This window comes from Necator americanus, chromosome I, assembly GCF_031761385.1.
Source record: "Necator americanus strain Aroian chromosome I, whole genome shotgun sequence".
In the NCBI taxonomy this organism is placed as follows: domain Eukaryota; kingdom Metazoa; phylum Nematoda; class Chromadorea; order Rhabditida; family Ancylostomatidae; genus Necator; species Necator americanus.
Window position 1 is genome coordinate 3,831,903 of NC_087371.1, and position 15,263 is coordinate 3,847,165.

The 15,263-nt window shown below is 38.3% G+C and overlaps 2 protein-coding genes across 2 annotated transcripts; both read right to left on the bottom strand.

Moving 5' to 3' along the window:
- Window positions 1-4,671: 4,671 nt before the first annotated feature.
- On the bottom strand, window positions 4,672-6,543 carry RB195_004399 (uncharacterized protein; the record flags this gene model as incomplete). Its single annotated transcript, XM_013437019.2, has 6 exons — window positions 4,672-4,789; window positions 4,881-4,978; window positions 5,054-5,135; window positions 6,174-6,321; window positions 6,405-6,444; window positions 6,520-6,543. The coding sequence occupies 6 exons, from the start codon at window positions 6,541-6,543 to the stop codon at window positions 4,672-4,674; spliced, it is 510 nt and encodes a 169-aa protein (XP_013292473.2).
- A 3,915-nt stretch (window positions 6,544-10,458) lies between these two features.
- On the bottom strand, window positions 10,459-12,992 carry RB195_004400 (uncharacterized protein; the record flags this gene model as incomplete). The annotated part of the gene is made up of 7 exons (XM_064182225.1): window positions 10,459-10,588; window positions 10,643-10,740; window positions 10,811-10,895; window positions 12,379-12,461; window positions 12,630-12,775; window positions 12,855-12,894; window positions 12,969-12,992. The coding sequence occupies 7 exons, from the start codon at window positions 12,990-12,992 to the stop codon at window positions 10,459-10,461; spliced, it is 606 nt and encodes a 201-aa protein (XP_064033492.1).
- Between the last annotated feature and the right edge of the window lie 2,271 nt (window positions 12,993-15,263).

Genomic DNA, 15,263 nt, shown 5'->3' on the forward strand with positions numbered 1-15,263 from the left:
ACTTATATAAAACCTGCAAAATGTAAACATTTCCTGTGCTATACTAAAATTTAAAAAAACCGTAGACTGCATTCCGTACGAGTTCGATAGAAGGTGCGTTATGCGCAATGGCCATAATGTTCTGTTGCTGGGAATTCGTGAATGGTAACCTAAAAAGGGACTCTATTCGTTTTTTTTGTTTTTGCCTTTATTTGATTTAGCTGTATTTGCAGTCTTTTGCCACTTTTTCTTCTCGAATAATTAAATCAGACCTGGTTCTAAAAAAACCTATATACTGCGTGGTCTCGGAAAACCTTTTATTTTTTAAATTTCAGTGACGATAAAAATAATATGTGGTAGCAGTCGCAGCCGAAAAAAAAGGCCATCGTCTCTTATAGCTGATTTTTCCCAGAACGCGATTGTCGACAACGTATCATTAATCTGATATGACTTGTGTCGCTTTATTTAAGAAGGTGGCTCTGCTCATAATTTCCTGCTGCTCTCCCTCTGTTACCGTATCCGCAGAAAGCTGCAAATTTATCCTTTTGCAAATGCTGCCAAACAACTGCCCTGTTCAAAGGGCGGGCTGAAAAATTGTGAAAACGCCTCTCTGCTGCGCAACGTAAGCCAGTACATCTTGTTCCGGGCGTACAGTTAGCTGAATTACATCATATAAATTGTTGTACCTTATGCAGTTTCGACGGCTCGATCGACGAGTTGTGGAGTTGTAAGCAAAATCCTCAATCCTAATAAATTCTAGTTTCTTAGGGATTTTAATGTCGACCTGAACGGTTTAGGTCCAAATCGACGGTTGTCCTTTTTCGATCGAAAGTGATTACAGATCTGCTAATGCCAAGGTATAGTCGTTGTTCAATATTATCAAAAACTCATCTTTTTTCATATGCCTTTTAGGCATTTATTGCGTACGTTCTTCCAATTCCGGGGCAAAAAAAATGCGATAAAGGCTCGCTGTCACCTAAGTCAAGCCAAATTTACGAAGTTTATAATGAGGAATCATTATTTTATTAGCTTCACGTGAAAGGTGATTTGAATAGACGTCAAATTCGAAATTCCAAGGTCTAAAATCTGAAATATCATAGATTTTTTCTCGATTTCTAATAAAAAACTATATCACAAAGATCTGCGCGCAGTACACTAATTGAATGATGAACAACATCTCTCCTTGCTTGAAATCTGCATGCAATCAAAGCGATCCTCTCAGGATTTTTTTTCGAGTTTGAAATCTCTAGTGTACCTTCAATAGGAAAGCTGTTAATTTGCTTTGTCCATTCGAGGATCACACATTTTTATCACAGACGTGGACATTTTTCACTTTTCTCTTGTGAGACTATATCCATCTGTGAAATTTGTAAATGCAGCAGAATGGTGCTCACCAAATAATCTTGAAGTAAAGCAGCAACAGATCTCTTTGAAATCTACATAATCAATAATCTTCCTGCATATGCCGGTACAACTTCAAGAATGTGCCGTTCTAGGGTTTCTGATGAAAGGAGTGCAGTTCGAACGACCATACATAGTGGAATTTTTTCATTCACGAATTTCCCGGTTACAAACACCCTTCGAGACCTTAGCGAAGGGAAACCAAATCAGACACATCGTGGGTAATATGCGGTGAAGAGCCAAGTATTGAAATGAAAGCTTTTTATAACCTAAATAAGATTAGTTAAGAGTAAAAGATTAGGAACCTTCTAGAACTCCGTATCTCCCCTTTACTGAGACAAAGTGAGAAGAAAAAGTCTATAGGGAAAGAATAATTCACTCCCGAGGCTCATCAGTAATGAGGAGTGAATAAAAATAAGGAATCATTGTCTAGCCAGACATTTATAGCACTCTAGTGTGAGGAGAGATCAGAGAATTTGAATGTGGTACACAGAAGTGAAGTGGAGATCACAAAGACATACTATCTAGTTATCTTAGAAAGATTTTTAAAATTCTTTATCTTATGTAGTTCAAGATATTTAAAAACGATACCCTTATCGCTAATTAAACATTACTTATTGAAAATAGCGGAAATAATGGAACCATCATCATATTTTAATGTATTTGAAAGCTTGAGCATAATGTTTAATCTGTCTATAAAATCAGAATAGAATTAGCAAATTCTTTATAATAATGGGAGACCTTAAAGCTAGCATACCACGAATCTGAGGTGGTGCGGATTGCAGGTGGAGTATCCGTATAACGGGGTCGTAGATTATTAAGACGGGGGTAACTCCGCTCATCTCTCCCTCCATCACTGCAAACAGCCGCCTCCAGAATGCTGTTTTGTACAACGCCATCTACTGCAACGCTCCACCATTTGCGCCGCCTCCGTCCTGCAATTTGTCGAAAATCACTTCGGACTGCCCCGATAGGCAGTAAGGAACGCTACGCGTGCAAGAGTGACGCGCTGCAAAAGAAGGCTCCGTAGAAAACAGCATTCATGGGCCGGCTGCTTGCGGTGATTCAGGGAGAGATGAGCGGAACCACCCCGGTCTCCATAATCTACGACCCTGTATACGGATACTCCACCTGAAATCCGTACCACCCCGGATTCGTGGTACGCTGCCTTCAACACTATACGACAACCATTAAGTGCCGTCTTTGGCTGTATTATCTAAAACACTAACATAAAGTTTAGTATTTCTATTGTTCAGAAGAGGATTGAAGTAATCTGTAGCCTAGCTGCCACGCCATATTTTAACAGTTTGTCCGAACCGTTCACAGAAGTGTATTTACCAGTCAAGAGAGAAAGTGCAAAGCATTCGTTGGAGACTAGAAGAAGAGATGTTGTTGTAAAAATTTGCTGTACAAAAAAATTTGGGTTTTTAGTTATACTCTTGACAATTCACAACAAAAAATTATTGGAATCACTAGGAATTTAAGAAATGTTGAAAATTAACTATATTTACTTCTGGTAGATGATCAAAATGTGCTGTAGTAGGTTGAGGACAAGTTCTTCTAGAGCGGTAAACTCGTATGGCGGTAGTGGATTTTCTTAAAGATAAATTATAAATTTGAGTAAATTACTTTCTATTACTTGTTCCAGTGATTTGATAATTTCGCAAAATTTTCCTCCTTCTTACGCTGATCCGCACTTGGCACCGATTTTTACAGTAAAAAGTGTCGTTGCTATAGTTTATAAGTTGAAGAGACAGAGTTGTGTGACCTGCGTGACTCGTTACACGCCTCGGGGACAATAAATAATCTAGTGACAGCAAAATTCCTCTCATAATCAAAATCCAATAATTTCATTCTCCTTGGATATACACCGCATACAAACACATGCTCACAAAAATATTTCACGTGCTTTTTTTCATCTGGGAGCTAAACAAAAGAAGACAATTTATCATACACAGTCATTTCATTGTGAATATGGAATAAAATCTTAAGAAAACAGAAGGTGACTTATCAAACTCCTAAGCAGATCTGTGCAAATATGCTAAACTAGCCACGCATTGAGGAGCAAAGTTGATGTTGAGATTCTCCCCTTCTGAATTTTCAGATTCGTCGAGAATCCGAGAATTCCGTGAATTTAATACCACAAAAGCAACAAGTACCATAATAAATGCCGAAGATTGCGTAGTCAACACAGTCAACGACAAGGAAATTTAAAACAGACTCTCTGCGAGCAAGCTGAGGTTACTACAGAAAGGAGGATTTACTGGATTTACAAGATTTCTCGCTCACTGGATGTCCTCTATCAAAATTTTACTGGTACAAAATCTGAGCAAGTTGCTTGCCGCTACTTCTCTTCTCAATCTCCCAGTTCTGATCGTCCGAATTCCGAAACGACTGGAACATTTACTGCCTTTCTGTAGTTCCCGTCACAGCAGTGGAATTAGATCCTGCTGTTTTACTTTTCGCCTTTATTTTTACATTATCGCGACTTCTGAGCTAAATAATTAAAGCTAGCTAATTCTGGTTACAAAAAGGATAAAGGATAAAGTGTCTGGCGGTAATCGATCCGCTTGGGATGCGCCCCCACACTCAATTCAATTCAGAATCGTTTACGGATTTACGAACGTGTAACTGGACTATATAATGACTTGCGGAGGCCAGCCGATGTGTCAAGTCAGTGTTTTTATCCTCCCGCGCACTAGAGCGGATTCGAACCTCCGATCGATCACGCAGGAAGCGGAACCTCTAGCCGCTGCACTATACCCGATCAATTTTCGCATACTGATACAATAAGATGACAGAAGGTAGGTAGCGAGTTATCAATCAAAACAACCCTGGATCGCCTTCACATTCCCTTTCTTCACGTCGCGTGAGCTCTCATTTGCTCTCCTCAGTGGCTCAGATCCAACTCATTGACGAATATTGAATGCAATTATAGTTATCGGTTTGCTACAACGCGTCCGTAACTAGCGCACCTCCTTCGCGCATACATATTTCACATATTTTGGTGACATTCCTTCGAACAGAGGAAAAGCTCACGACAGAATCCTATTTCTTACTGTCACTGATACAATCTCTTCCAACCAAGTGGAGTATGGATCCGATGAAGAGGATTTTCTTTAAAGACGTCTTATTCACTCAGGATTTCATGTTAAAACAGCACATACCATTTGTGGAAAAAAAGACAACCTACATTACTATACTCTTACTCTTATGATTATTATTTATTTACTGTGACGAATATAACCATGAATCAGGGTAATGGGAATGGTTGTCTTAAACCTGTGGATTCTACTCGACGTAACACAAGAAATGTCGACATGTCGCTGGTTTCTTATAAGTACAACCTTCGTTATTCTGACATTTTGGTTCTTTTTTAATATCTTCTACTTTGAAATCACTTGGAGCCCTGAAAGAAGCCAATAAAGTCGAAATAAATATAGCTAGTAATAATATAATAATGTAATAATAAACATAGGTCATATAGCACAGATACTTACTTTTCATCAAATAGGCAGACACCTTTCACGTAACATTTAGATCCTTTTTTGAAGCCCTTAACCCAGCAGCCATAACGTGTTGCGTTTGGATATATCATCTGGAATAGATAAGGAAAATTTTGTCTTTCCGCTACCTACAAGTAATATAACAAGATGAAAGATGACTGCATAACCTGGTCCAAAACTGTCGTGTTCGTCATGAGTTTTACCAACTCGTATACAGAAGTGAATGTAGGGTGTCTACGGTCGCGTTCACTAAACAGAATTCAATTTGAATGTTGACGGGTGTTCCTCTATGACACAGGGAGGAGAAAATTTGAAGATAAAAGAAAAGAGGAAACAAAAATTGTAATGCGATTATACGCTCTTCTTGGATGTATTGTTTCTGAACAACAGAGAAGGAATTTAATATCTTGTTAATTGGGAAAATGACATCATACCAAAGGGAAAACGAAGGAGAAGCTACTATTTTGCATGTAAAAGATACAGTATAGCCCAAGAAAACTAGAAAAACAGTTCCGGATTCCGGTTCCGTTCAGCTCAAACTGGCTAATCTCCATGGACTCACAGCGTTCTATGTCTGTGTGTTGTCCCCTACACAAAAAAAAACCGCAGAACCGTCGTTCTCTAAGTATTTGGTCGTTACATAGTCATCGCGCCGTTCTCAAACTCGAACCCCCACCGTTGATGGCGCCGTGTTGCCACGCATCCACTTACTTCTGTGCGTTTAGACTCAGCTGCTCTCTTATCATTTTGGATATTTTATAAGCCTGGTTCAGGCGCATTGATCTGCTCTTTGTATATGGAATATACATAAAACTACAGAAGTGCGTCTTCATCAACAGAAATTTTCCGTCTTCTACAAATAAGTAAATGGATTCTACCAAAAAAAAATCGTTGCACAGGTATAGCATACGTTAAAAAAATGGTCGAGAGGAAACATAAACGAAAAAAAATCATTCTCAAAGAAGTCAAAAGAAACGTCGGTGGTGAATGTCTTTAAGTGAAGAAATAACTAGTTATTTTATGTTTAAGATCTAATATTATATGGAACGTACCGTTCAAATGTGATTAATGGCTCTGAAGAGGTAGTGGAATTACCCATCAGCTCATCACGAGCTTTTTCTTGTAAGGATGTCGTGCGGATCTGAAGTGTTGTATGTTACTAGTCAAAGGTAACTATTCCGTATAAATATCCTGCAGAACACCTGAAAAAAGAGACCACAGCAATTATTCATCATATTGCTGTCAAATGCTTGCAAGAAGCTAAAGAAATAATCAACAACTACTCACAAGAGCATACATTCTCCACCTGGGCCCAAATTCACTCTTCTTTGGTACTTTTGACCTAGAGTCGCTTTGAAACGAAGTTCTTTCCAGAAGATAACTAGCCGATGCAAGTGTTCTTCCGGATTCGATATTTCGCATGCTTGCTGGTTTGCTTAAGTAGTCGCAAGTAATAAGTATATAATAGCGAGAGTCGGCTTCTCGAAGCAGAATTTTTTTTTCATATCTCCCGCTTACCAGAATTTCGATCAGCGGTCAGAAGAAGCACATAGATCACCTAGAAAAAGGATTAGTATGAAAATTGACATAAAAGGAAACTCTAAGGCTTAAGATTATTGATAATGTAACTAACGGAGACGATAAGCAGCGCTTTCATTTCGACGGTAGGAAGGACCAGTCGAGGTCGCTTAAATATTGATCGTCATTGTTGCAAAGCAATCCGGCTTTTTTAAAATTTTTCTCACTTCGAACGGCCTTCAACCGGTAATTCAGACTGCATAGAGTATGATATCTGTAATAATTCTAGGATTGAGGACACATCTACCCAAATTTTTATGATTTTACTAAAACATAAAGTATTAGCGCGTTCCGAATGGTGCCACAGCCGTATCCGAAACGTTTTCAATCAGCTATGGGATCTTCTGTATCTCAAAACTGGTTTCAGTGAAATCTAGTATTTCACAAGAATAATTTTTCATTTTGTTGAGTTACAACGGACAGCTTAGATGAACGTAATCACAATAGTCGAAGGAGGTACTCACCTTTGCTTCACATGAATTATCCACGAGTCATGTGAAGATCCAAACAGATTCGAACACTCTATAGCGTTCATGGACTTTGATTACTATCTTTTACTCATCAAAAACACGTGGAAATCTCCACATCCGTTGTAACATCGAAGAAGTCAATTCGTGCGCGAGCAGATTTCAACTAGCTGATTTCTGTTCTAAATCGCTATCGTCACAGTTCAAATGTCAAAAAAATCTCAAATGCGTCCTGTTCAGGAAATCATGTTTTTCCTTTAGTTTTGTGTAATCATTCTTGGTTTGGTTTTAACTTTCACTCCCAAAAATATCCCCAAAAATAACCTGAAGAGTAGATCAATAATTGCTAAAAAGAAGTTTTTTCTAGGAAATTGGTGTGAAAAGGCGTAAGATTGTCAGAAACTGTTGAATAGAAATTTTGAGGAAGTATACACATTTACGTGCAGAGCGAAAAATAAAACAAAATCTAAAAGAGAACAAAACAACCAAAAAATCAAAGTAAAACTAAGAATTAAGGATACCAGGATTTCTCCCTGGTACTCGCTGCATCATTCAGTAGTAAACGAGTTTCAGAGTTTCATATTCATGTTTAACACATTTGCAAAAATCCGTTCTCCGAACGATTTCAGCAATTAGACGAGCATGTCGCTACGTACTTGTTAAATTGGGCAATTTGTTTCGGATAAATGAACAGTTCGTGTTTTGTGGAAGCACGTAGGAAATAGAAACAATCAACTTTGTTCCGCTCAACGACTAAGTCTGTATCGAAGTAAAAGCGACGAGAGCACTATGTTTCGAAATCGTCTTTTATTTGTGCTTTGAGTCTCGACTATTTTCTTTTAAACAGATTGTTTTTCTCCTGTTGAAATAAAAACTATTCCCTTACCTCATCCAATGAGGGATTAGTCTTTAACCAATTAAAATAAAGAATTATTCTTGACTTCGAACAGCTACAGCAAGATGCAGATGCGAATTCGTTAACAATCGTCAAACGTCATCAAAACTCCGAAATAAAGTTATAAGTTACGATACTATCTTTCGAGTACGAGATCGCTGCGCGCGAACACTAGAGGCATTTGGCCTCCGAAAGTCATAAGATGAAGAGAAAGAATGTGTGCATTGCGTTAAGTTACTGCGCGATAATACTGCGGTACGGCGGAGCACCAATCCGACGCCGTGCGACCCGCCTCACCCTTTTTTTTCGAATTTTCAAACTCGTGACACACACAGAGAGAAAAACAGGAACACACACATACACGTGAGAGAATAAGCCCGTTACTATATAGCTTCTACTCTCGAAGACGCACCAAAATTTGGAAGAAATCGTTCTAAATATTCCTGTTTTCATCAAAAATTCGCTCCGTTTTAAAACGAATACCTCTGACTTTATTTACCCACTTCCTAGTTCTACCTCTGAAACTTGTATTTAAAGGTCGTGAAAACTCTAGAAATCCTAGATCTTCCTGCTTCATATCATTTTTCGAGTGTCGCAGCGTTAGTGGAATCTTCTTTCTTTGCATGTCACTGTTCCGAGAAGTTTAATGCTCTTTGACGCTGAAGACGGGCAATACGCAAAATATTTTCAACAGATAGCAATCTGCTCCTCTGCAATACTTTCAACAGTTTTCCTCAGGCCATCCGCAGCACCGCCCCCCACCTCCTACCGCCCCCGCGCCTGTAAAGCGCGGACGCGTCCTGCTATTTGCACGAGAATCGGTCAATGGTATAGTCTTTACAGTATCCGCAGAAATCTGCAAATTTATCCTTTTGCAAATGCTGCCAAGCTACTGCCCTGTTCGAAGGGCGATGCTGCAATATTGTAAAAACGGATCTCTGCTGCGCAACGTAAGAAAATACGTCTTGTTCCTACAGTACAGTTAGCTGAATTACACCATATAAATTGGTGTATCTAATGCAGTTTTGATGGCTCGATCGACGAGTTGTGCAGTTGAAAGCAAAATGCTCAATAAATTCTAGTTTCTTTGGGATTTTAATGTCGGCCTGAACGTTTTTAGGTCCAAATCGACAGTTGTCCGTTTTCAGTTGAGAGTGATTACAGATCTGCTAATATAGTCGTTGTTCAATATTATAAAAAACCCATCTTTTTTCAAATACCTTCTACGCATTTATTGCGTACGTTCTTCCAATTCCGGGGCAAAAAAAAATGTGATAAATGCTCGCTGTCACCCATGTCAAGCCAAATTTTCGAAGTTTATGATGAGGAATCATTATTTCATTAGATTCACATGAAAGTTGATTTGAATAAACGTTAAATTCGTTCCAGGGCTTAAAATGAGAAATGTCATAGATTTTTTCGATTTTTGTTATTAAAAAACAATAGCACAAAGATCTGCGCACTAAAAGCTACATAGTACAAGAAATAAAGGAGATCACGAAAGCATACTATCTAGTTATCTTAGAACAGTCCTTAAAATTCTTTATCTTATGTATTTCAAAATATTTAAAAATGATATACTTATTGCTATGTAAACACTTGAAAATAGCGTAAATAATGATCCATCATCATATTTTAAGAGCTAGATCATAATCGTTAATCTGCCTATAAAATAAGAATAGAATTAACAATTTCTTGGTAATAGTAGGTGACACTATACGACATCCATAAAATGCCGTCTTTCGCTGTATTATCTGAAACATTAACATAACGTTTAATATTTATATTGTTCAGAAGAAGAAGGACGTAATCTGTAGCCCACCTGCCATGTCATATTTTTCCAGTTTGTCCGAACCGTTCATAGAACTGTATTTATCAGTCAAGAGGAAAAGAGCAAAGCATTCGATGAAGACTAGAAAAAGAGATGTTGTTTGAAAACACTGCTGCAAAAAAATCCGGGTTTTCAATTATACCCTTGACGTTTCTAATAATTTGTTCGCCAAACCAAATTACTAGAAACACTGGGAATTCAAGAAATGTTGAAAATTAACTATACGTACTTCTGGTAGATGGTCAAAGTTTGCTGTGCTAGTTCGAGGACCAGTTGTTCTTGAGCAGTAAACTCGTATGGTGGTAGTGAATTTTTTTAAAGACAAATTATAAATTTGAGTAAATTACTTTCTACTACTTGTTCCAGTGATTTGATAATTTCGTAAATTTTTCCTCGTTCGTACGCTGATCCGCACTTGACACCGATTCTTACAGTAAACAGTGTTGTTGCTATAATTTATGAGTTCATGGGACAGAGTTATGTGAATCGCGTGAATCACTACACTTCCGACCAAAATCAATTACCCAGTGACAGCAAAATTCCTCTCATAATCGAAATCCAAAAAGTGCTTTTTCCCCGAATTCATTCACGTACAAATAAATACATGCTCACCAAGATATTTCACGTGCATTTTTTCTGTCGTGGAGGTGAACGAAGGCACACAATCGATTATGCATAGTAATTTAACTCAAATAAGTTCTCCAGAAAACAGAATGTAAAAGACAATATCCACCATTTAATCATTTATTGTGACGAATACTACTATAAATCAAGGTAAAGTAAATGGTTGTCTTAACACTGTCAGTTCTCCTTGATGTAGCACAAGGGATACTGACATGTCGCTGGTTTCACATAGTCACAATCTTCATCATGTCCAATTCTACATTTTGGCTTGTCTCTTATTTTTTCTATGTCAAAATCATCAGGAGCCCTGAAAAAAGCCAATCAAGTCGAAATACACGAACTATATAGTACAGATACATACTTTTTGTCAAACAGGCAGACACCTTCCACGTAACATTTAGATTCTTTTCTAACGCCTTTAACCCAGCAGCCATAGCGTGTTGCTTCTGGATATATCATCTAAAATAAAAAAGAGGAAATTTTATCCTTCCGGTACGACAAGTAATATGACGGAGAATAATTGCATAACCTGTTTCAAAACTGTCCCGTTGCTTCTAACAAGAGCTGCCAAAGCGTGCACAGAGGTGTATGTAGGATATTCACTCTCGAGCATACTAAACCGAATTGATTTTGCATGATAAAGGTTGTTCCTCGACGACATAGAGAGAAAAAAGACGAATGGGCACGAAATGATAGAAGACATTATAGCCCTGTTATTAGTCCCTCGGTTGTGCTAGGTGAAGAAAATAGTACTGTGACTATGAGCTGTTCTTATGGATGTGTTGTTTCTGAATGAATGGCAAGGAATTTAATGCGCAGAATTGTGTTAGTCATTAAAGGTCCAGATAACATTGGATTGTGCGTGCTATTAGTCTCTTTTTTCTCAAAAACATAAAAAATAATGCGGTTTGGTAAGATGATGACAACAGTAGGCCATTGAAGAAGTAAAGGAAAAATTTGCGATCACAAGTATTGCTCCCAGGGCCAACTTATAACCTCAAAAACTAAAAGACAAATACGCGCACCACAGCTGGCACAGAGCGGGTTTTCGTTGTTTTCAATGTAAATTAGCTCTTTATTTTTGAAGATAGGCAAATGTTCGAAAGAAAAAGTACTATCTTGCATGTAAAAGGCACAGTACAGCATGGGAAAACTTAAAAACAGTTCGGATAACATTTTATCGCTCAATCTGATTGATAGGTTGAAAGAGTGATCGCCATTTGGACCCTGATTTCAAAATTTTTTTTTTTAAATCTTAGCTCACGAATCTAAGAGGTTAGTTTGGAAAACGTTGGAGGCATTTTGGGTCCAAGCCAAAAATCCTAAAATGAACCGTAAGGGCGGATATCTCTTGATAACACGGGTATTCGCACCATACTTCAGATGGCTCTTTTGATTGGAATGAGACATTCGAATCTTTCGCTCTCGTGATCGATCAGTCAGCGGTCCATGCTGTCTCCGATCCAAGGTGAGCATTCACTACAGTCGCTAAGTTGGCTGGGTGGTTGAAAAAGTAGGCATGAAGTTTAACTGTTTAGTTATGGAGAGGTTGGGTCGTATAAATTGTGAATTGAATCGCCCATTTAAGGCCCCTGAAGAAGCCGATTTTGCTGAAACTATTCAAAGCCAATAAAATTATTTAACAACCTGGTGTACAGCTGATTAAAAATCAATATGTTTATGTGTGTTTACTACACAAAAAAGCAGAACCGTCGTTCTGTGAAAATTCGGTCATAATACTCTAATGGCTCCGTTCTCAAACCCGAAGCCGACCTCTGCCAGTGCCATATTGCTACGCATCCACTTATTTGTGCGCGGTTGGACTCAGCTGCTCTCTTACAACTCGGAAACATTTTAATAACATAGTATAGGCGGGTGATTCTGCTCTTTCTTGTATACGGAGCATACATAATCCCGCAAAAGTATACGTAGATCAACAAGAATTTTCAGTCTCCCTCAAGGGGGGGGCGGGTAAATCAATTTGGTCAAGGAGAGGATGCATAAACAAATGGAAGAATATTAATCTCAGAGCAGTAAAAGAATGCATTTAAGAGGAGACATGATTAGTTACATTATGTTTCAAACTATTGAACGTACCCTTGAAATTTGATGAACGGCTTCGATGTAGAAGGGCGCTTCAACATCTCTTGAGCTTCTTTTTGTAGGGAATCCGTGAGTTTCTGAAGTGTTGTATGTCACTAGTGAAGGCAACTATTTCGTGTAAACGAGATCCAAAAGAAACAGATCCAGAAATGAGTAAAGACACTATAGCAATCGTTTCTAACATTGCTGCCAAATGCTTGTATCAGACTGCAAGCAGCAAAACGAAATAATTCGCTACTACTTACAAGACCATACATTTCTCCTCCTGGGCCCAAATACTGTCTTTGGTATTTTCGACCTAGAGCTGCACTGAAACGCAGTTCCCTCCAGAAGATATCCAACTGATGTAAGTGTTGTTCCGGATTCGATATTTTGCATGTTCGCTGACTCGCTAAAGTAATCGGAATTAATAAGTATATGATAACAAGAGTCGGCTTCTCGAAGCAGAATTTTTCATATCCTCTGCTTACCAGAATTTTGACCAGCGGTCAGAAGAAACAAACAGGTCACCTAGAAAAAGGATTAGTATGAAAATTGACATAAAAGGAAACTCTAAGGCTCAAATTATCGATAATGTAACTAACGGAGACGATTAACGGCGCTTTCATTTCGACGGTGAGGAACGATCAAGCGAGGTCGCTTAAATATTAATCGTCCTCGTTGCAAACCGATCCGGGATTTGTAAAATTTTTCTCCCTTGAACCGATCATAAATTGGTAATTCAGACTGTATACAGTATGACATCTGTAATAATCGTAGGATTGAGAACACAGCGACCCAAGTTTTCATAAGTTTACTAAAAACATAAAGTATTAGCACGTTCCGAATGGCACCACAGCCGTATCCGAAATGTTTTCAATGAACTACAGGACGGTTTACATGAGGTGTGACGCAAAAAGCTACCCATAACTTTGCACCAATCAATAATCCATGTAAGAAATATTTTCTATTCATTTTCCACAAAATTTCGCGCATGTTCTCACACATCACATACTGAATGATCACCTTTAACTTCAATACAAGCACTCAATCTCTTCGGGGAATTTTTGCGGATCTGCGCCATCATTTCTCATGCCTCATTCCTTCTTCGAGGCTCTTTCCAGTGAATTCAATAACTTGTGCTTAAGAGAGCAGGCGTTTTGCTCTCTTAAGCACAAGAAACTGTAGAATCGACTAGACAGCAAAACCCAAAAGATTGAGATCGGAAGAGTTTGACGGCCAAACACCCTCGTCCAGAACTTTGGAAGATTGATCTCACACCACTCCAGTGTCTTCTTTGCGCCGTCAGCTGCGCCCAATCTTGTCGGAAGGCCCAGTTAATGTCACTACCTTTTTTTTGTCCCAAGAGATCCCTGCATCTCTGGATTTTCTATAGCCTGTCACAATTCATGTGGAACTTGTGCGACTATGAACAGGTTTTGCCAAAATCTAGTGTTTACACACAAGAATAAGTCTTTATTTCGTTGAGTTACAAAGAACTGCCTAGATGAACGCAATCACAACAAAAGTCAGGTTTATTCGGAAGTATTATCTCAATTGGTAATCACAATAAAGGAAGGATAGGAAGTCACTTCAATCCACGATATTCCATCAGCAGTGTCGCCAACGATGTCTATGTGATTGAAAGTACTCTGAATACCTCTTGATATTCATGTTTTTACTAATTCATGTAGAACCAAACAACTAAAAAGTTTGAATAAATTAAGTTAAATTCTGTGAAGTTTGATCATTTTCTTATTCAGCTCCACGATTTTTGGTTATTGTACTAACTCTAATTTTCTCGCGCACAACTTCAGAGATAAGTCCTTTTCTGGATGATTGCTAAATATTCAAAAAAAGGTGGAAGGCAACTGAAAATAGACACGTAGGGTACCTGCGACAAATAAGCGGGCTCTATACAAAAACTGCCGAGGATTTTGATCCATTAGGTCGTACGCGAACCACGTCCTAAGTACACAGTATTAACGGATGGAATTCTATCGCAAAGTGGTCTGCTAAACCCTCGGCTATCTGAATAGGCACAACGATTTAGGTTATCTTGAACCTGGTGTGGGAAGTGCTTCTCTGTGAGATTTGAATTTGTTCTGGATCAGGGATTTGAGAGGATGTGTTAGGAACTTCCCAGGTTTTGGCGAAGGCAACGACTTTGAAAATTGAACTTCGACTTTGCCTTGAACCTGGTAAGTTAGGATATGAAAATTTCCTAACTTCCCTGGTTCAAGGCAACGACTGAAATTTTCATCTGTTTAAGAGATACTCTCTCTTGCTTCACACGAATTATCCACGAGCCGTGTGAGGATCCAAGCAGGTTCGAACACTTCTTCTTTAGCGCTCATGAAATTTAATTATCTGATTTTGTGTCTGAAATTTAATTATCTGATTATCTATTACTTTTCAAAAACATGTATAAATCTCAACATCCTTTGTCACATCGAAGAGACTAATTCGTGCACGAGCAGATTTAAATTACCTGATTTCTGTTCTAAATCGTTACAACTTCAGTTCAAATGCGAAAAAAAAACGTCTCAAATGTGTCCTGTTCGGGAAACTACGTTTTTTCTTTAGTTTTGTGTAATCATTCGTTTGGTTTTAACTTTTGCTCAAGCAAATATCACTAAAAATAACCTAAGGAGTAGATCAATAATTGCTAAGAAGAAGTTTTTTTTTAGGAAATTGGTGTGAACAGGCGTAAGATTGTTAGAAACAGAAAATTGAATAGAAATTTCGAGGAATTTTGTACACTTTTGCGTACATGGCGCAAAAAAACAAAATCTAAAAGAGAACAAAACAACCAAAAAATCAAAGTAAAACTAAGAATTAAGGATACCAGGATTTCTCCCTGGTACTCGCTGCATCATTCAGTAGTAAACGAGTTTCAG